The following is a 22394-nucleotide window of genomic DNA, read 5'->3' as shown; positions in this document are numbered from 1 at the left end:
TATATAACTGTATCACACCTGTATCATACCTTTTGTTTCAATCTAAGCACATTTTGCCTAGTGGCACACTTGAGGATTGGCCACGTGAGAGAAAAATGCGACCATTCTCACGATCATCCTAAAATATAAGAATTTATATATTACAGTAATGTTATACTTTGCTATTATATTCTGTTTTGTTTTGTGAATAAGTTACTATCATTGTGGTCTTGCAGACATTGATTCGGATTTGATCAAAGTTTATTACAATGAGTACCAATCTCCATTCATCACTGAAATTGATGAGTAGCTTGTTCTCTGGGCAGCCGAACAAATAGAGCACACAGATTTTAATCTACCGGGAAGAGGGTTCTAAAGAATTTTGAACCGTGGCCAATCTATTAAAATAAGTTTAGTTTTTTTCAGAAAATCCCCAATTTGGCATGCCCTATTTCATGTTTGTCTGACTTCTCGGTAGATTTGAACCCACTTAACCCCCAAATTTCCCCAAGTGCTTTGACAAAGTAACTTCTATACAGCATTATTTATTTAATGTGATTAGTAATTCATTTACATTTGTCCCTCAAGGTTAGGCAACCTTGTTATGTGAACTTATGTGATGGGATAGTACATGATTTTGTCAATAAAGCCATTTCCTCCTTGAACCCACCTGTCCCCATTTTCATTAGTTTGTTATTGTAGGCTCTGTAAAATGAAGAAAACTAAAAACATAATTTCAAGTGTAAAATAAATGTTTTGTGGAGTGCCTTTTTTACAATTATGAAACAAAAAGCATGTGTGTTGAAACACAGTAAAAGCTTGTTTTGATAAAGACACAACAAAAATACCCAAACCGCAAGACACATGGTCAATGAAGAAAATCAGAAAATGTGAGTAGCCTAAACATCAGTATAAGCGCCAAGCGTGCTTGTGAAGTGAAAATCACCATTATAATTGCAATATAATTAATATAAGTGTTGATATGACAGGTCAAAATAGTTTCACTTAAGACACATTGTTTGTGGCCTCGTTCGTGCTTACAGTATGGTATGTCTTCGTGCAACAGGTGGATCTCATTTAGATGTTATCCTTTGTCCTAACAGTTACCACAAATCTTCAACACTTTCACTTGATTGCAACACTGATCACAAACAAGTTGCTTGCACTTGAACCAGGTGTCATGGGTTCTGTTCCGAGTGCATCAGCTCACTTTGTAGTTTCTCCTCCCCGGGAGCTGTTTGCAATTTGCTCTGAATCTTTGCTGCTGTCTTTTGACACCTCATATGTCTCTCACATAGCCTGCTTGTCAGACTCATGATGAAGTCTCTCCTGCTCATGGTGTTCATGCATTTAAACAACAGGTAGAGTTGATTGCGGCCAAGTCAAGCATGTTGTAAAACACAGCAACAGGCCAGCGGCGAATTCCTCCTTTCAGTACCATCTGATCTGAAACATTATCCGATCTTAAATATTATCCAACACACGCTTATCTGCAGCCCTATATGGATCCTTACCCAGATACGGAAAGCTGTTCAGCATGAATCAGAATAATAATCGGCGATATTTACATTTACATTTAAGTCATTTAGCAGACGCTCTTATCCAGAGCGACTTACAAATTGGTGCATACACCTTATGACAACCAGTGGAACAGCCACTTGCATCTAAATCTTGTTGGGGGAGAAGGGGGGTGAGAAGGATTACTTACCCTTACTTACCCTATCCTAGGTATTCCTTGAAGAGGTGGGGTTTCAGGTGTCTCCGGAAGGTGGTGATTGACTCCGCTGTCCTGGCGTCGTGAGGGAGTTTGTTCCACCATTGGGGGCCAGAGCAGCGAACAGTTTTGACTGGGCTGAGCGGGAACTGTACTTCCTCAGTGGTAGGTTGGCGAGCAGGCCAGAGGTGGATGAACGCAGTGCCCTTGTTTGGGTGTAGGGCCTGATCAAAGCCTGGAGGTACTGAGGTGCCGTTCCCCTCACAGCTCCGTAGGCGAGCACCATGGTCTTGTAGCGGATGCGAGCTTCAACTGGAAGCCAGTGGAGAGAGCGGAGGAGCGGGGTGACGTGAGAGAACTTGGGAAGGTTGAACACCAGACGGGCTGCGGCGTTCTGGATGAGTTGTAGGGGTTTAATGGCACAGGCAGGGAGCCCGGCCAACAGCGAGTTGCAGTAATCAAGACGGGAGATGACAAGTGCCTGGATTAGGACCTGCGCCGCTTCCTGTGTGAGGCAGGGTCGTACTCTGCGGATGTTGTAGAGCATGAACCTACAGGAACGGGACACCGCCTTGATGTTAGTTGAGAACGTCAGGGTGTTGTCCAGGATCACGCCAAGGTTCTTAGCGCTCTGGGAGGAGGACACAATGGAGTTGTCAACCGTGATGGCGAGATCATGGAACGGGCAGTCCTTCCCCGGGAGGAAGAGGAGCTCCGTCTTGCTGAGGTTCAGCTTGAGGTGGTGATCCGTCATCCACACTGATATGTCTGCCAGACATGCAGAGATGCGATTCGCCACCTGGTCATCAGAAGGGGGAAAGGAGAAGATTAATTGTGTGTCGTCTGCATAGCAATGATAGGAGAGACCATGTGAGGTTATGACAGAGCCAAGTGACTTGGTATATAGCGAGAATAAGAGAGGGCCTAGAACAGAGCCCTGGGGGACACCAGTGGTGAGAGCGCGTGGTGAGGAGACAGATTCTCGCCACGCCACCTGGTAGGAGCGACCTGTCAGGTAGGACGCAACCAAGCGTGGGCCGCGCCGGAGATGCCCAACTCGGAGAGGGTGGAGAGGAGGATCTGATGGTTCACAGTATCGAAGGCAGCCGATAGGTCTAGAAGGATGAGAGCAGAGGAGAGAGAGTTAGCTTTAGCAGTGCGGAGCGCCTCCGTGATACAGAGAAGAGCAGTCTCAGTTGAATGACTAGTCTTGAAACCTGACTGATTTGGATCAAGAAGGTCATTCTGAGAGAGATAGCGGTAGAGCTGGCCAAGGACGGCACGCTCAAGAGTTTTGGAGAGAAAAGAGAGAAGGGATACTGGTCTGTAGTTGTTGACATCGGAGGGATCGAGTGTAGGTTTTTTCAGAAGGGGTGCAACTCTCGCTCTCTTGAAGACGGGAGGGACGTAGCCAGCGGTCAGGGATGAGTTGATGAGCGAGGTGAGGTAAGGGAGAAGGTCTCCGGAAATGGTCTGGAGAAGAGAGGAGGGGATAGGGTCAAGCGGGCAGGTTGTTGGGCGGCCGGCCGTCACAAGACGCGAGATTTCATCTGGAGAGAGAGGGAGAAAGAGGTCAGAGCATAGGGTAGGGGAGTGTGAGCAGAACCAGCGGTGTCGTTTGACTTAGCAAACGAGGATCGGATGTCATCGACCTTCTTTTCAAAATGGTTGACGAAGTCATCTGCAGAGAGGGAGGAGGGAGGGGGGAGGATTCAGGAGGGAGGAGAAGGTGGCAAAGAGCTTCCTAGGGTTAGAGGCAGATGCTTGGAACTTAGAATGGTAGAAAGTGGCTTTAGCAGCAGAGACAGAGGAGGAAAATGTAGAGAGGAGGGAGTGAAAGGATGCCAGGTCCGCAGGGAGGCGAGTTTTCCTCCATTTCCGCTCGGCTGCCCGGAGCCCTGTTCTGTGAGCTCGCAATGAGTCGTCGAGCCACGGAGCGGGAGGGGAGGACCGAGCCGGCCTGGAGGATAGGGGACATAGGGAGTCAAAGGATGCAGTAAGGGAGGAGAGGAGGGTTGAGGAGGCAGAATCAGGAGATAGGTTGGAGAAAGTTTGAGCAGAGGGAAGAGAAGATAGGATGGAAGAGGAGAGAGTAGCGGGGGAGAGAGAGCGAAGGTTGGGACGGCGCGATACCATCCGAGTAGGGGCAGTGTGGGAAGTGTTGGATGAGAGCGAGAGGGAAAAGGATACAAGGTAGTGGTCGGAGACTTGGAGGGGAGTTGCAATGAGGTTAGGATCTATTTCCTCCCTGCCATCTGAGTCACGTTCATTCAGATCTTGTAGCAACTCTAACATTGCATGTGCATCCATTCGTCTTGGTATTGCCATTGTAAGTTATGCACTCTCTCATTGTATAGCCTACTCCAAATAGGCCTAGAGTAGACTAATAAGACTGCTTGGATCCGGTGGACTGGTACAGGGTATACTGTTTTGAGATGCATTTATGTAATCATCGATTGTGAATGAAAAACAAGGCGGGCCATTCTATTGTGTAATTAGAATAGATTAGTATTCACAATCGATGATTACATAAATGCATTGTTCGCTGCCCCTCGCTCATCAACATACCCATTCTCCCCCATCATACTATACTTTATTAATTTCATCTGCTGTTATGTGTGAAACACTTCCTAATATTCAGTTGCACCCTCCTTTTGGTCCTCAGAATAGTCTCAATTTGAGACTGGAATGGAATCTACAAGGTGTCAAAAGCATTCCGCAGGGATGCTGGCCCATGTTGACTCCAATGCTTCCCACAGTTGTCAGGCTGGTTGGATGTCCTTTGGGTGGTGGAAAATTCACGATACACACAGGAAACTGTTGAGCGTTAAAAAAAACATCAGCGTTGCAGTTCCTTGACACAAACCGGTGCACCTGGCACCTACTACCATACCCCGTTCAAAGGCACTTAAATATTTTGTCTTGACCATTCACCCTTAGAATGGCACACATACACAATCCATGTCTCAATTGTCTCAAGGCTGAATTTCTTTTTTCTTTTTAACCCGTCTCCGCCCAATCATCTAAGTGGATTTAACAAGTGACATCAATAAGGGATCATAGCTTTCACCTGGTCAGTCTATGTCATGGAAAGATCAGGTGTTGTTAATGTATTGTACACTTGTGTAGTGTAACGGTTTGGACTTGAGGTTACTATTTATAGGGGTGCCAGTTAGGTTGTGCCTACCAGAGAACATTGGTTTCTCCTTTTGGTTTGGGAGGGAATGAGTCCCATCTGGTCCGTCAAGTCTACCCCAATACAAAGAACTTATGTAATGGTCAGGATGGAAATACACTTCATAAAGCCTTAAACATTGGAAAGAACTTCAAAAACAACTTATTTTGTGTGGGTTGTATTACCAACCATTCACACACACAGAACAATGCAACAAATAATGAGCTCTGGTTCCTCCTGAAATGTTCTGTACCTCGGGCCTTAAGAGTCCAGCCTGGGAAAAGAAGTTCAGGGAGCTCAAGCGACCTTAGTCACGCAATGTTTGTCCGTTCATACAAGTGTAGCGTAAACCCAGTATCAAATCATAATCAAAATAACAATTATTTTACCACCATCAAAAGCGTATCAACTATTAATTAGTCCTCGACTACAACTAACTACATAAATCATCACGGTGTACATCACACTAAAACACATGAAATACCGTATTCATAAAGGTTGTAGTCAGACAATCCAATCCTCCAAGTGGACCCGATCCGGTGTTAACTTGATATTATGCTACAGTTGTATTTTTTATTTGATTTAACCGTTATTTAACTAGGAAAGTCAGTTAAGAACAAATAATTTAAAATCACAGCCTATCCCAGCCAAACCCTAACCCAGGTCTGTGCTAAGTAGCCAAGGCTATGGTTGCACCATGAAATCAACTTGTCATTTAGCAGATATCACAGGCCCTGCTCTACCACAGTCAGCACACATATTTGACAGTAAGAATGTTATGGAATGTAACAGAAGAAAATAGAAAGGATGTTTTCCCCAAATGGCTATTGCTGATTGTAGCCACATGAGGAATGCACAGAGCCATGGTAATTCTAGATAAAAGTTATGTTTTGAAACAGAGACCATCCGTGCAATTTGTAGAGTTTTTTTGTTGTTGCAAAAATAGGTTAGAATCTTTGGAATCTGCTCTTTCTGATAGGGTATAACAATCAAAACTGGACCTCTGTAGGATGATATGTAAGAAGTGCTATTTGGTAACCTCGCTTATTTGTTAATGCATGCTGTCAATGTCAGCTGCAGAGGTCATCAGTCTCTTTATTCTCTTTAGTTTCAATCTCGTTTAGGTGTAGTTTGGATATGCCAGCTGGGCAGGCAACTACTGTCTTAGTCAGAAAATACACTATCATCTCATTTCACTATTTACAGTCAACACATTTTCTGACTGATTACAATGTAGATTTTTAACATAATACATGCACCAATTTATTAATTTGTTATTTTTTTATGGAATACTTATACAACTGAAATATCAATGGTTACAATGACTTTCATGGCCATTCTAGTAGTAATAGAATTCCAGCACTCTGAGTGTAAATATACGTTGTTTTCTCAAAATGTATGTTAGCTAGCTAAATTAGCAATGTTAACCCCATCTGCTGCCAACATCAAGATACAATTTGAGAGCACTAGTCAGCTCCAAAAGTGGTTATAGCTTTGACTGCATGGTGATAGTGAATTCAGAGCCTTCAGTGCTAGCTACACTACAAACATCCTTTTACCATGTTCCTGTGAAGCAATTGTAATGACATTCTACCACAACATATTGAAGAGTTTCAACAAGGGGTAGTCTGTGTTTAATTTCATTGTGTAGAAACACAGTTTGAGATAATTTTGATGGGATTTTGCAAGTGATTAAATGGGGAATTGGGCTTCCCAGGAAAATGTTGTCCGAGGTTGTAACAGTAACCAAGGGGGGCAGGGATTAGTGAACGGTCAATTGCCTCTTCCTGTTGCTCAGCTTCCATTCCCCCTGTCATAAGTGGAGTTATAGCTGATTTAAGATGAAATTGTCAACCCTGTTAAGGTCAACTCTGCTACTGTCAATCCTGTCACTTTAATTGTCACCTTTTATAGTCTGTATTTTATTTGTTTTTGTTTAACTCTGGAGATGGGGGAACATGTTTGTTATGAATTTGGGCGTGCTCTTCATGACAGAATGTTCAAATTTGGTTAAATAAATATAATTTGTTTACAAAATTACACTATCCAAAGGCATTCTATTTGTGGAATGACACAGATACCAAATGGGGAAAACTTGAATGGCGATTATGCATAAGTGTGAATATACAATTCAGTATCGTATGTTGCTCTATGTGTGTGGGATGTGTGGTTGTAAAGGGGGTTAAATAATGACCCTGTGCTTAGCCATCCTCTCGGTTGGGAGAGAATCACTATCTTTGTTCACTTTTCAGCCACTTCAGCCATCATTCTCCGATATCCATTCTCATCCATACTGTAAGATTACTAATGGGCTCTGTTTAGCCTTTCATCATCAGGATGGCAGCTCCTGTTTAACTCACTTCAAAACAAATTAATTTGAAAGAGTCACCATTTTCCTGCCCACAGTTTAAAGGACTGTTATTCATCTTTTCTTATGGCCAGTTTGATTTAACTTTAATCCAGTATCATACAACTAACTCCACCTGGTTTTATATGACACAATAAGATCTCTACATTGTAATATTTCACATTAAAAACATTAATTTAACATATCCTCTACCAGAAATCTGACATTTTGACAACTGAGTCCAATTTAATTCACTCCATTTACTTTAATCCTATCACTAATGTTTGAATTGGAATTCACTCTAGCACAGTACCCACCCCCGTGCTTTCAGTGAAGCCCCAAAACTATAAAACTCCTCTCTCTGTGTTTGTAAGGATCCTGGATCTGCAGGAGAAAGGGGACCTGGACATCCTGAAGCAGAAGTGGTGGCCCAGGAAGGGTCGCTGTGACCTGGACAGCCACTTGGAGGCCCAGCCAGAGGGCAGGTCCCTGAGGCTCCAAAGCTTCGCTGGGGTCTTCTGCATCCTGGCAGCAGGGCTGCTGCTGGCCTGCCTGGTGGCCGCCCTGGAGACCTGGTGGAGCAGCAACCGCTGCCGGCGTGAGCAGCCCAAAGAGGTGACCGAGAATGCAGCCCCGATCCAGGGCCTGGTCCCACCGCGGCCCCTCCCTAGGCCCCGGCCGAGACCCAGACCCCCGGGCCCCCCGGTCCTGCCCAGAGATGCCACTGCCACACTCTACTTTATGGATCCTGGTGCAGACGCCAGCCCTGATTTAGTAGAGCTGCAGTACACCCAGTTATAGGTGTGCCCTGATGATAGTCCAAATTGTTGTGATCTTTTCATTTTGTTTTTGAGTGGGAGAGAAGTTGGGTTGGGTTTTTTGTATTTCAAAAGAGCCTTTGAAGGATTATTAAGATACTTAAACATGCAATTAATTGCTTGTTTTTGCTTGTTTCTGCTTAAAAGTGAGTCATTATCATGGATAGCAATAATGATAACTGAAACATATGAATAATGACAATTATGTTGGTTTATTAATTCAACAACGTTGCACTTCGGGGTAGTTATTTGCTGCCTCATTCAATGCAAACGCTCTCTTTAGCCCATCCATCCATGTATTACTGCTTCCAAACAGCTTAAACACAACGTCATCCTGCTAGAGACTGGGCAGCCCCTGGTGGTGTGCAGACATAAAAGGCTTGACAAGGATCCCTAAACTAAAGTCTGAGCAAACAAGACACTGTCTGTTTGATTGGACAATACAATAAAGCAGTAAGTCCCACAGAAAATACTTAATGTAAAATTGTTGTCATGATGGCTACATATGATTAATGGAGCATTAGATTATCGAGTGATGATTTATTAAACATTAACCATTTATTGTCCTTTAGTGTAATACTCCATCATAAAGGTGTCTTTGGATGTCATAACCTATCATGTTCTTCAATGACAGGTGTTATTTCACAATATATGTAATTTAACAGACACTTTTATCTAATGCGACTTAGTCAAGCGTGCATCCCATTTTACGTGTGGGTGATCCTGGGAATCGAACCACTAACCTGGCTTTAACGAGAGCCATGCGATACCAACTGAGCTACAAAGACCACTTATGACAGCTACAGTGTATGTAAACAATATGACAACAATTTCCAGTAAATTGTACCCAGTCCAAATACGCGTTTTTGCAATTATATGTCAATGTCCAGATACCATGCTGGTTATTTACGTACTGTATGATTGTCTGTGATCCTATGCAGGCCACTAAGGTCTACAGTCTGGAAAGGGTTTCTGGTCCATTGACATATAATGACATTACAAGTGCTTCACCGGAAAGCAGGTGTGATATCTGAACAGACAGAGACTGGGAGGAGGCAGAAACTATTCACACAGGTCAGGAGAGACCTGAGATATACGGGGTACTGTGTGGGGTTGGGGGGAGGGCGTGGGCGATGGGCGATGGGTAGGAGTAGATATGTATCGCTTCACTGGTCGTCTTACTCCATGGTCTCTTCTGTTGTTTGGCGTCTTTATGTTATGATTTAAACAGAATGGATGCATGGGAAATGTTTGGTAACAATGAGAGGAAGGAGAAGGAGAAGTAGCTAGGAGGCCATACTTTTGGCTGTTTTCCGGTGCACTAGATTTTTCTGCGCGATCCTATTATCCATAACATTTCTTTTGGCACTTTTGGTTGCTCCTCAACTGAATGACCAAAAATATAGAGACTTTCAAAAAATGATTTCTTTAAGTGATTTTAGGTCTTTGTCTCCTTCATTGTGTCTATATTGTCCCACAAAGTGTGATGCATTGGCATTGTATACCCATCTCAACCTGTCGGTCTATAAGGACGTGATTCTTTTCATGCAGTAGTATGCTACAGGTACAGCATCTGTTGTCCATAGAAACATTTATTTAAAGAAAGGCATTCTACACAGCAAATTGGCCAGTGTTAACAAGTGTTCATTCTCTTGGTGTTACATTAGCTGTGTTAAGAGGTGTTGATTTAAGAGTAGATTTTACACCCTCTGTACTAATATAACTCCCAGGTGAGAGTTCCAATTGTAACTTGAACCTTCCTGTGCATCTAATTGCCTATGGTTCAACGGCAGCTTTGAATTGTGCAGTAGTGTAAGGTAAGTAATTTGTTCATGTTTCAAAATATTTTTAAATAGTTAGCTGGTGGCCAAACTTGTTATATTGGCTAAGTGAATGGTCGAGATCTTTGTTTATAGATAATAGCTACATCAGTGAACTTTAGATTTAGAAGGTTGCTAGCTAGCTAATGTGGTTAGTTAATGATAGCGTTAGATTAATTAGCTATCTAGCTAAATGTTAGCGGGAACTTTATCTCAACTTCATTAGTTCGCTAAAATTAGCAAACGATTAGATTGGGTTGTGACCGAGTGTGATCAATTTGAGCCATGTTTGGTGCAGCATGTAGCTAGCCAGGAAGTGAAGGTTACAAAATGGCTAATATCTACTAATTTGTTCTTCAAAACACATATAACTAAGAATGTTTGTCTGGCAAAAAAATTGTTAGCTAGCTATATAGCTACCTACAACACCGACCTCAACCGTAACTTAGTGCTAACGTTAGCTAGCTAGCACACATGGCCAGACGTGGTAGGGTTTTCCTCAGCCATTTAGATTAACATGTCTATGGTGTGTGTTTGTTGTTAATCACAGATCAGACATTGTGTTCATGCCAATACAGCTTGAAATGTATTGGCCAGTTTAACTTTCCAATATATTTGAGTGGTGGTGGTAACTGTTTGTAGCTAGTTAGATAGCTAGTTAGTTTGGTTGGTTGATTTCACTGGAATATTACCTTGCCACGCCCCAGATCTGCAGGCAGGTAGAAACCTGTTACATCATGAAAGTGGCATTTGGAACAAATGGTTGATCCACTGCAGGGAAGACAAAGGGGAGACAGTATAAGGGGGAATTTTGTGTGATTGTTTCTATATGTAAAGCTTTACCATAAAATGTTTGCAACCAAATTTAACTTAAATATGACATTGTATGTAATCACATTTTGCAGGAGTGCAGAGTAACATGTTGGTGAAGGTCCAATACCAAAAATGCAAGAAGTTTATGAAGTTGCAGCCTGGTTTCATTAATCAGAGATTTCATTAATCAAGGTGAATATATGAACTGTCTGATGTATTTTCTGAAATTGAACACTTGGGCTTGATTTGGGTCAGACCTATTATTGTTGCCCCCTTGGTGGCATATCTCCCTGTATTCTGATTAGTCTCTCTTTTTTGTAGTCCAAAATAGGTTTGGACTGCCCCCTTCAGCACAAATACACGTTATTGATGATTCACAAAAGGAGGTGGAGGAGGATGTCCTGCTGGACCTGATTGAGGCCAGTCCAGACCTGTGCCTCACAATCTTTCTACAGTCTCACAATGTTTTCAAGTAACATGAATGTATAGATTGATTGCTTTGATCCATTGTTTGTGTTCAGACTTTTTCCTGCCGGCTGTCTAACATCTACTTCGTGCATAGACACATTATCCCTCTCGTCAAGTGATTTAGACCTGAGATCTCCAGAAAGGCTATCTAAAAAGGTCAAAACAAACTCAGGAGATTTAGCCATAACTGATATTGGATGTTGATAATCCCATTTCTCTGTTTGGTCTTCATGGAGATACTGACAGCATAAAACAACCCGAAATTGTTTAACTTTTCTCTTGTCTTAATAGATGGTCCGAGATGCCCTGACTAGTAGACCTGGTGGGTAAGACATATTAGATGTTGAAGTTGAGTTGATCCACTTTGTTTTAGGTAAATCGGGACTTTTTGCTGATGTTTGACAATGAAACAACCTCTAAATTCATTGAAAAGTTGGACACTGTATTGAAGCCTAAAGTCATCAAATTGGCAAAATCCCGACAACGACCACCGATTTGTGTCGCCTGCTGAAAACTGCCAGAGAATGACAGCGAAACCAGTAAGTGGATTATCTCATGGTTAAAGCAATGTTTCAAACTCAGCGATATTGTTTTATGTGATTTGGGATGTTTGCATTTTCTTGTGCTCAGACTGGGACAATGATATGTCCTCCATGCTGCTGCTGCTTCATCTCCTCCTACCACCAGCAGGAGGGACGAGGACCAAGATCAGTGCCAGCGATGCTGTGGGCAGACTCGTGCACTCTCATAAGGTAAGATGATACAGTAATTGTTGTGTAATATCTTTTTTGGATTGTCTCTTCATTATCTTAACATGTGGAGAGTGACTTAAAAAATACCATTTGTGTTTTGCAGTCATGCTGCAGCATTGAAGACCATCTTGATGTGAGCCATGGTCAACAGCCATACCTCCTTGCCGTCAGAAGAAGACAGAGCAAGATTGACAACTACTACATTGGGGTGGACAAGAGGCTTGTTCACTGCCAGGCAGCTAGTGGTCTGTGTGCGTTTGAACTGTTCAAAAGTCCACTTTGTCTTTAACCTGATGTATGTTGATGCGCTTGTCAACTTCTATACATTTGTGCAGACAACCATCTACAACATTGATGTAGACAAAACAAGAGAGACCCCTAGCGTGATAGTTGTGGACAAAACGTCCAAACTATATAAATGTATACTACGGTGCTTTGTTGCACAGAAACAGCCAGTCATTGATATTTAATTTGAGAATAGCTTCTATCCCTCCACCAAGTTCAGAATGATCTGTGCTCAGGATGGTTATATCAAATTTATTTATATAGCCCTTTGTACATCAGCTGATATCTCAAAGTGCTGTACAGAAACCCAGCCTAAAACCCCAAACAGCAAGCAATACAGGTGTAGAAGCACGGTGGCGAGGAAAAACTCCCTAGAAACGCCAAAACCTAGGAAGAAACCTAGAGAGGAACCAGGCTATGAGTGGTGGCCAGTCCTCTTCTGGCTGTGCCAGGTGGAGATTATGACAGAACATGGCCAAGATGTTCAAATGTCATAAATGACCAGCATGGTCAAATAATAATAATCACATGCAGAACAGCTGAAACTGGAGCAGCAGCACGGCCAGGTGGACTGGGGACAGCAAGTAGTCATCATGCCAGGTAGTCCTGAGGCATGGTCCTAGGGCTCAGGTCCTCCGAGAGAGAGAAAGAAAGAGAGAATTAGAGAGAGCATACTTAAATTCACACAGGACACCGGATAAGACTGGAGAAGTACTCCAGATATAACAGGCGGACCCTAGCCCCACGACACATCAACTACTGCAGCATAAATACTGGAGGCTGAGACAGGAGGGGTCAGGAGACACTGTGGCCCCATCCGATGATACCCCCGAACAGGGCCAAAGAGGAAGGATATAACCCCACCCACTTTGCCAAAGCACAGCCCCCACACCACTAGAGTGATATCTTCAACCACCAACTTACCATCCTGAGACAAGGCCAAGTATAGCCCACAAAGATCTCCGCCACGGCACAACCCAAGGGGGGGGCGCCAACCCAGACAGGAAGATCACATCAGTGACTCAACTCACTCAAGTGACCCCTCATAGGGACGGCATGAAATAGCACCAGTAAGACAGTGACTCAGCCCCTGTAATAGGGATAGAGACAGAGAATCCCAGTGGAAAGAGGGGAACCGGCCAGGCAGATACAGCAAGGGCGGTTTGTTGCTCCAGAGCCTTTCCATTGACCTGCAGACTCCTGGGCCAGACTACACTCAATCATATGACCCACTGAAGAGATGAGTCTTCAGTAAAGATTTAAATGTTTAGACTGAGTTTGTGTCTCTCACATGGGTAGGCAGACCATTCCATAAAAATGGAGCTCTATAGGAGAAAGCCCTGCCTCCAACTGTTTGCTTAGAAATTCTAGGGACAATTAGGAGGCCTGCGTCTTGTGACCGTAGCGTACGTGTAGGTATGTACGGCAGGACCAAATCAGAGAGATAGGTAGGAGCAAGCCCATGTAATGCTTTGTAGGTTAGCAGTAAAACCTTGAAATCAGCCCTTGCCTTGACAGGAAGCCAGTGTAGGGAGGCTAGCCCTGGAGTAATATGATCACATTTTTTGGTTCTAGTCATGATTCTAGCAGCCGTATTTAGCACTAACTGAAGTTTATCTAGTGCTTTATCCGTGTAGCCGGAAAGCAGAGCATTGCAGTAGTCTAACCTAGAAGTGACAAAAGCATGGATTAATTTTTGTGCATGATTTTTGGACAGAAAGTTTCTGATTTCTGCAATGTTACGTAGTTGGAAAAAAGCTGTCCTCGAAACAGTCTTGATATGTTCGTCAAAAGAGAGATCAGGGTCCAGAGTAACGCCGAGGTCCTTCACAGTTTTACTTGAGATGATTGTACAACCATTAAGATTAATTGTCAGATTCAACAGAAGATCTCTATGTTTCTTGGGACCTAAAACAAGCATCTCTGTTTTGTCCGAGTTTAAAAGTAGAAAGTTTGCAGCCATCCACTTCCTTATGTCTGAAACACAGGCTTCTAGCAAGGGCAATTTTTGGGCTTCACCATGTTTCATTGAAATGTACAGCTCTGTGTCGTCCATATAGCAGTGAAAGTTAACATTATGTTTTCGAATGACATCCCCAAGAGGTACAATATATAGTGAAAACAATATTGGTCCTAAAACGGAAACTTGAGGAACACCGAAATTTACAGTTGATTTGTCAGAGGACAAACCATTCACAGAGACAAACTGATATCTTTCCGACAGATAAGATCTAAACCAGGCCAGAACCTGTCCGTGTAGACCAATTTGGGTTTCCAATCTCTCCAAAAGAATGTGGTGATCAATGGTATCAAAAGCAGCACTAAGGTCTAGGAGCATGAGGACAGATGCAAAGCCTCGGTCTGATGCCATTAAAAGGTAATTTACCACCTTCACAAGTGCAGTCAGTGCTATGATGGGGTCTAAAACCAGACTGAAGCATTTCATATACATTGTTTGTCTTCAGGAAGGCAGTGAGTTGCTGCGCAACAGCCTTTTCTAAAATTCGATATAGGCCGATAGGTTTTTATATTTTTTGGTGCAAGGTTTGGCTTTTTCAAGGGAGGCTTAATTACTGCCACTTTTAGTGAGTTTGGTACACACGGGCGGCGGCAGGGTAGCCTAGTGGGGTAGCCTAGTGGTTAGAGTGTTGGACTAGTAACCGGAAGGTTGCAAGTTCAAATCCCCGAGCGGATCAGGTACAAATCTTAACTGACTTGCCTAGTTAAATAAAGGTAAAATAAAATTAAAAAAACATCCGGTGCATAGAGAGATGTTTATTATGTTCAACACAGGAGGGCCAAGCACAGGAAGCAGCTCTTTTAGTAGTTTAGTTGGAATAGGGTCCAGTATGCAGCTTGAAGGTTTAGAGGCCATGATTATTTTCATTATTGTGTCAAGAGATATAGTACTAAAACACTTGAGTGTCTCCCTTGATCCTAGGTCCTGGCAGAGTTGTGAAGACTCAGGACAACTGAGCTTTGAAGGAATACACAGATTTAAAGAGGAGTCCGCAATTTGCTTTCTAATAATCATGATCTTTTCCTCAAAGAAGTTCATGAATTTATTACTGCTGAAGTGAAAGCTATCCTCTCTTGGGGAATGCTGCTTTGTAGACTGCAGTTTTCAACATACTCAGGTTTCTGAAAACATTTGAATAGTATTCATAAGAATATTGTTCAAGTGGTTGATGCATTAAGCTGAGAAGGGCCCTATCATGTTGCCGATTCTCCAGTCCAGTCAGAAGCTCCACAAATGGGTGGTGACATTGGTGTCACACATGATAACACTCAAAGTGATTGTTTTGAGAAGAATGGACATTCAAATCAAATCTTATTGGTTTATTAGTCGCCGAATACAACACGTGTAGACCTTACAGTGAAATGCTTACTTACGAGCCCCTAACCGGCAGTGTCGTTTCAAAAAATGCGGATAAGAATAAGCGATAAAAGTAGCAAGTAACTAAAGAGGAGCAGTAAAAAAAGAACAATATATACAGGGGGGTGCCGGTACAGAGTCGATGTGCGGGGGCACATCTGTTAGTTGAGGTAGTATGTACATGTAGGTAGAGTTAATTAAAGTGACTATGCATAGTTTGACAACAGAAAGTTGCATGGAGAGGGGAGGGGCAATGTGAATATTCTGTGAAGCCATTTGACTAGATGTTCAGGAGTCTTATGGCTTAGGGGTAGAAGCTGTTTAGAAGCCTCTTAGACCTAGATGTGGCGCTCCTGTACCGCTTGTCATGTGGTAGCAGAGAGAATGGTCTATGACTAGGGTGGCTGGAGTCTCTGACAATGTTTAGGGCCTTCCTCTGACACCGCCGGGTATAGAGGTCCTGGATGGCTGGAAGCTTTGGCCCCAGTGATGTACCGAGCCATTCGCACTACCCTCTGTAGTGCCTGGTGGTCGAAAGCCAAGCAGTTGCCTTACCAGGTAGTGGTGCAACCAGTCAGGTCAATGCTCTCGATGGTGCAGCTGTAGAACCTTTTGAGGACCTGAGGACCCATGCCAAATCTTTTCAGTCTCCTGAGGGGGAGTAGGTTTTGTCATGCCCGCTTCAAAACTGTCATGGTGTGCTTGGATCATGTTAGTTTGTTGGTGATGTGGGCACCAAGGAACTTGAAGTTCTCAACCTGCTCCACTGCAGCCCCGTCATGCTCTGTCCTCTTTTTCCTGTAGTCCACAATCATCTCCTTTGTCTTGATCATGTTGAGGCAGAGGTTGTTGTCCTTGCACCACACGGCCAGGTCTCTGACCACCTCCCTATGGGCTGTATCGTTGTTGTCGGTGATCAGGCCTACCGCTGTTGTGTCATCGGCAAATTATAGGATGATGTTGGAGGTGTTTCTGGCCGTGCAGTCATTTGTGAACGGGGACTACAGGAGGGGGCTGAGCACGCACCCCTGGGGGGCCCCTGTGTTGTTAGGCTTGTGTCACTGGGCAGCTCTTGTCTGTGCTTGCCTTTGTAGTCTATAATGTTTTAAAGGCCCTGCCACATCTGGCGAGCGTTGGGGCCGGTGTGGAATGACTCGATCTTAGTCCTGTATAGACGCTTTGCCTGTTTGATGGTTCATCGCAGGACATAGTGAGATTTCTTCCGGGTTAGAGTCCGGCTCCTTGAAAGCGGCAGCTCGAGCCTTTAGCTCAGTACGGATGCTGCCTGTAATCCATGATTTCTGGTTAGGGTATGTACGTACGGTCACTGTGGGGGGGACGTCATCAATACACTTATTGATGAAGCCAATGACAGATGTGGTGTACTCCTCAATGCCATTGGAGGAATCCCGGAACATATTCCAGTCTGTGCTAGCAAAACAGTCCTGTAGCTTAGCATCTGCTTCATCTGACCACTTTTTTATCGATCTAGTCACTGGTGCTTCCTGCTTTACTTTTTGCTTGTAAGCAGGAATCAGGAGGATATAATTATAGTCAGATTTTCAAAATGGAGGGCGAGGGAGAGCTTTGTATACATCTCTGTGTGGAGTATAGGTGGTCCAGAGTTCTTTTCCTTCTGGTTGCTCATTTAACATGTTATAAATGAGGTCAAACGGATTTAAGTTTCCCTGCATTAACGTCCCCGGTTACTAGGAGTGCCGCCTCTGGGTGAGCGTTTTCTTGTTTGCTTATGGCGGAATACAACTAATTTAATGCTATCTTAGTGCTCACATCTGACTGTGGTGGTATGTAAACAGATACAAAGAATATAGATGAAAACTCTCTCGGTAGGTGATGTAGTCTGCAGCTTAGCATGAAAAACTCTACCTCAGGCGAGCAATAGCTTGAGACGTCATTAAATATTGTGCACCAGCTGCGCATAAAATACATAGACCGCCGCTCCTTGTCTTACCAGACGTCGCTGTTCTATCCTGCCGGTACATCGTTTAACCAGCCAGCTGTATTTTGATATTGTTGTCGTTCAGCCATAACTCCGTGAAGAATAAAATGTTCGTTTTTAACGTCCCATTGGTAGTTTAATCTTCCCAGTAACTTGTCCATTTTATTTTCCAAAGATTGCGTGTTTGCGAGCAGAATTGAGGGGTGTGTTTTTTTCCCGATCGCCTCCTACTCAGAAGGCAGGCCGCCCTCCGCCTTCTCTTCACGCAGATCACTGGGGTCGGGGCCTTTTCCCGAGGGAGCCGTATATCCTCCGCCTCGGGCTCGTCAGAGTCGTGAAAGAAGAAAAAGTATTCTGCTAGTCCGTGGTCAGTAATCGCAGTCCTGATGTCTAGAAGTTATTTTCCATCATAAGAGTTGGTAGCGGCAACATTATGTACAGTAAAACAATAAGTTACAAATTACACAGATAAACTAACAAAAAAAACAATCGGTTGGGGGAACGTAAAACGTCTGCCTTCTGCTCCGGTGCCATTTTACTTACCGGTGCTGTTTTACAGTCTTGCTAAAGATATGTGTGCCTCCATCATTGACAAGTTGCTTACTTGTGGTGTCGTGTCTACAGTAGTGTGTGATTTAGATGAGCTTACTACTGGGCCGCACTCCCAAATTAAACAAGCTCTTCTGTCAGTTATGCCTATGGATAACCCCTTGATTTCAAAATGTGCGCTTCTCTCTGGAATCTACTCGTTTGACTATGGGTACTTGCAGCACAAAAACCGTCCAACTAAAGTCAACCTAGAGAACAGTAGAAATAGCATAGCACTTAATTATATTCAAACTCTGTGCCTTGTGAGAAATGTTCACTTGATTTTGGGTGATGTTCCACCAGGAAATAAGAACTGGAATTTACTGCTCATCTTACTTCAAATAATCAACAGTTTTTTCCCCTTTTCTTAGCCAGGGCATGACTGTGTATCTGAAAAATTTGATAATGCCTTAACATCACTTACCCAGCATGCATACATTACCCAGCATGCATAAGATAAATCGGTCCTTTATGGCATAATGTGGAGCATGAGGTTTGAGGAAAAGTACAAACTCTTTAAAAACACCCTCAAGAACATTACTAAGTTCCTTTCCAAAAAACACACATTTGTTATAGGCCATCACAGGAAGATATCACCATTGCGACATACAGAGTATGTGTAACGATGTTCGTCTGAGGGAGGTGTGGACCAAAGCGCAGCGTGGTAAGTGTTCATGTTATTTTTATTTAAACTGAACACAAAACAAAATAACAAAGAGAAGGAACGAATACTAAACAGTCCTGTCAGGTGCAGAAACACAAAACAGAAAACAACTACCCACAAAACCCATGTGGACAAGAGCTACCTAAGTATGGTTGTCAATCAGAGACGAAGACAGACAGCTGTCCCTGATTGAGAACCATACCCAGGCAAAAACAAAGAAGTACAAAAACATAGACATAAGAACAGAACGCCCACCCTAGTCACACCCTGGCCAAACCAAAATAGAGAATAAAAAGCCTCTATGGCCAGGGTGTGACATTATGGACCGGTGAAAGTTTTTTCCCTGAGTGATTTTACTGGTGGTGAGGAGTTGGCAGGTCACTATGCAGAAAGCCATTTACTTTACCAGCTGGGTTAAGATGGATGGCACAGAGTACAGAGAGGGACTGTTAGTTTGCAGTAAGATGGAGCATGAAATCCCAGACTTTTGTGGTTGACTATATTGTATACCTATTGCTGGACAAGTTGCATACTGATAATTTCAGTGAACATTACCATGCATTCGCTGTGTTTGATAGTGTTGTTGTCAATGTTGATGATCTGAAATTGTATAATCCTTTTATCCTTCAAAGTGCTTATGTTGCTGATGAGAGCCTTTATGTTGTTCCTTTGTATGACATTATTGGCAACTTTGTCAAGAAAATTGCATACCGAGTCTTTTGAGGGCTTCCACTTGTTTTAAATAGCAACTCTGCAAATAATTTTAATGTGCCTGTGATGCACTGTTTTGACTGTGATGCGCCTGTGATACACTGATTTCATTTTAATGTGCCTGTGATGCACTATTTGTGGCATAAATAAATGAAACAAAGCAGAGTCACTACTCTTGTAACGAATCCTTTATTTCTTCTTTTAACTTGCCTTCTACTTGCAGGCTTGATTTATGAGTGGGAGAAAATCCGACAAAAAATGGTTATTTCCTAGTATGCATATTTAGCACTTCCTGGTGTCAATTCAGCTACAGGATGCATTCTCTAGAGTTGATCCCCAACACTGAAAGGCGTTGCTGCTTAATACTGGGGGTGTTGAAGAAACACTCCCATGGGTCATTTGAACAACATCTGAGGTGTTATATTTTAACACTCCCAACTGTATCAATATGAACACTAAACCTGATAAATTAACACTGAGTGGCCCTATATAAACACTGGATGAGTGTTGAAAAAACACTCCGATGGGTCATTTGAACAACACCTGAAGTGTTATATCTTAACATTTAGAATTTCAATATTAGCATTCCAAAAAGTGTTAAATTAACACTGATGAGAAAGTACCTAAATAAACACTGGACGAGTGTTCAAATTAACATGCCTGGTGTTAAATTAATACTTTCAAATTTGCTGTGTAGTGAAGGAAGAGACTTTCTGGTAATAGTTCATTGTAATTGTGGATACATGCTTAAAATAACACATTTCAGATTAAATCATTTAGTTTTTTGTTATCAGGTAATGTCTCACCACCATTATGCTTGAATTTTCCAGCTTGTGATTGCAGTGTAGTGTTGACATGGGTTTTACCTTAGTGTTCCTTGAATAGTATTGTTTTGAAGTAAATAAACTTTCAAATTCCATATTTTTCCAATAGGAAATGTAATGTAGACCATGTGGAGAATTAACTATGTTAAATCAAACAATTGCTCATCACAGCTTCTTTCTCCTTCAAACCTTTCTTTACCCCCCTTTTCACTTTTCTTGCACTTCTCCTCCCTAATAACCTTTGTCTCTGTGTATCTTTCTCCCTTTCTCTCTCCTCCACTCTCTCTTGCTCTCTCTCCAGGACAAAGAGGTGAATCTAGAGCAGGTCCACAAGCGTTTGAACAGCCTCCTGGACGAGGACATGGTGCACAAGCAGCTGCCGGGCCAATCTATCGAGATCTCTGCCCTGGACATCAGCAGCATGCAGCCCAGCCAGTCCCTGGAAGGCCTGCCTTCACGGGACCACTACCTGGGCCATCACAGGGAGTCGGTCTCTGTGACCACTTTCCTCCAGGAGGGGCAAGGAGCAGGAAGGACACTTGGCAGGGGCACTGGCAGAACCCTCCCCCTACCCCTCAGCAGCGCCACCATGCCCGCTATCCGCTGCAAACACAGGGCGCCCAACGGGGGGCTCTGCCAACAGAGCCCTGTCAAGACACCAATGCCAAAGTCATACCAATCAGGGCCTGGAAGAACCATTCCAGAAGCCATTGATGTAAGCCATGGGACTTCAATCTGACTACTCAGCCTCAGGGCAATCACAGACACTCAAGCTTCGTTTATACTAGGTTCTAACATGCATCTTTTTACCTCCACATTCTGATTGTGCCCACATTTTCTGACAGGTGTAGATAATGGACAGATGTTTTGTGATCTGATTGTGAGCAGATCTTACAAGTGTAGACGGATCTGGACAGTGAAACCATTTAAGTCATCATTACACAACCCTCTGAAATAATTTACTTTTGGCATCAATACTGTATGTGTATTAAAAAATATATATTATTTGGAAATATGCTTTTGTTAAATATTTTGCATACAGGGAGGGACCAGGAAATCTGGTCAACAATGCGTGGACCCCATGTCTGAAAATGTGGGCCCAATCAGAATGTGGACAAGATCAGGATTCATGTTGACTGTGGTGAGCTATAGGCTAAAGGATCAATCGTCACAGGTGAGAGAAAATATAAATGTCTGGCATTTTATTTTATTTTTCGCTGAAGAAATATGGAGGAAAACAGAATTAGGAAAATGACTTTCATGTACATATTTGTAAGTAAGGACAGAAAGAGGTGAGGGGAAAAAACAACTGTATTTTGAATATTCTCAATTTTTTAAGTTGGGTTTAAAAAACAGATACAAAATTATACAAAAAAATTACTGTTTGAATGGCTTTGTAAAATTTGTTCTGAATTAAGGTGATAATTCCTTCTGGTTGTTTTCTAAGTGCCAAGTTCAAATATGTTTTCTTTCAAATTAACATTATATGAATGTACAAAATTTATGAAAAGACACTTCAAAGTCAGTGGAAAGAGTTGATTTGTTTCATATGAAAACAATAAAGAATTATAAAACATGTTTTTGTACCACGTCGCTTTTGTAATCCATAATTTATTTTCATGTATGAGTGAGTAGCCGTGTCTGAATACCCATACCTGCATTCTAAATAGTAGGCATTTTACGTATACGAAAATAGAATGTTTGTCTGCTCTCTCATTGGCTAAAATGTTCCCACCTGATGTCGCCACTTCTCGCCAGCCTGACATCTTTGAGGACATGTATTTCCATTGTTAGAGACAGGCACTCAAATATCTTGTCAATATAATAGACAATATTTTGTTATACTCATTTCAGCTTTTCATCAACAAATTTGCTGAAAAATTTGAGGAAGAGAAGTGTCTTTCCAGACTCACGTGTGTTTGACAACAGCTGATAATCAGCTGGTAATGAGATAAGGGGACATGCTGATGTGTGTGCTGTGAACAACAACAGTGGAATTGTCAGTTCGCCTTCTAAAAGCATGCATTGGGGACTGCAGTCAGGTCAAGGCCCTGGTGAGGATGAAAAGCACGCAGATGAGCTTCCCTGAAACGGTTTCTC

The 22394-nt window shown here is 42.8% G+C and overlaps 1 protein-coding gene and 1 long non-coding RNA gene across 3 annotated transcripts in view; both read left to right on the top strand.

Moving 5' to 3' along the window:
* LOC118399926 (glutamate receptor ionotropic, delta-1-like) overlaps positions 1-21840 on the top strand; it is a 464169-nt gene extending 442329 nt beyond the window's left edge. The window contains exons 15-16 of one of the 2 annotated variants that reach the window (XM_035796154.2): positions 7590-7830; positions 20596-21840. In XM_035796154.2, the coding sequence (XP_035652047.1) occupies positions 7590-7830; positions 20596-21033 (679 nt within the window). In that variant the 3' untranslated portion in view covers positions 21034-21840. Of the gene's footprint in view, positions 1-7589; positions 8017-20595 lie in introns of both variants that reach the window. The other variant, XM_052476005.1, reaches the window with a different exon arrangement.
* LOC127910905 (uncharacterized) lies at positions 10794-12334 on the top strand. The gene is made up of 3 exons (XR_008076706.1): positions 10794-11673; positions 11765-11886; positions 11990-12334. It is a non-coding gene; the product is annotated as an uncharacterized LOC127910905 (long non-coding RNA).
* Positions 21841-22394: the final 554 nt, after the last annotated feature.

Source organism: Oncorhynchus keta, chromosome 2 (genome assembly GCF_023373465.1).
Source record: "Oncorhynchus keta strain PuntledgeMale-10-30-2019 chromosome 2, Oket_V2, whole genome shotgun sequence".
Lineage (NCBI taxonomy): Eukaryota > Metazoa > Chordata > Actinopteri > Salmoniformes > Salmonidae > Oncorhynchus > Oncorhynchus keta.
Note: the sequence above shows the minus strand (reverse complement) of the source record. Positions and strands in the feature narration are given on the sequence as shown.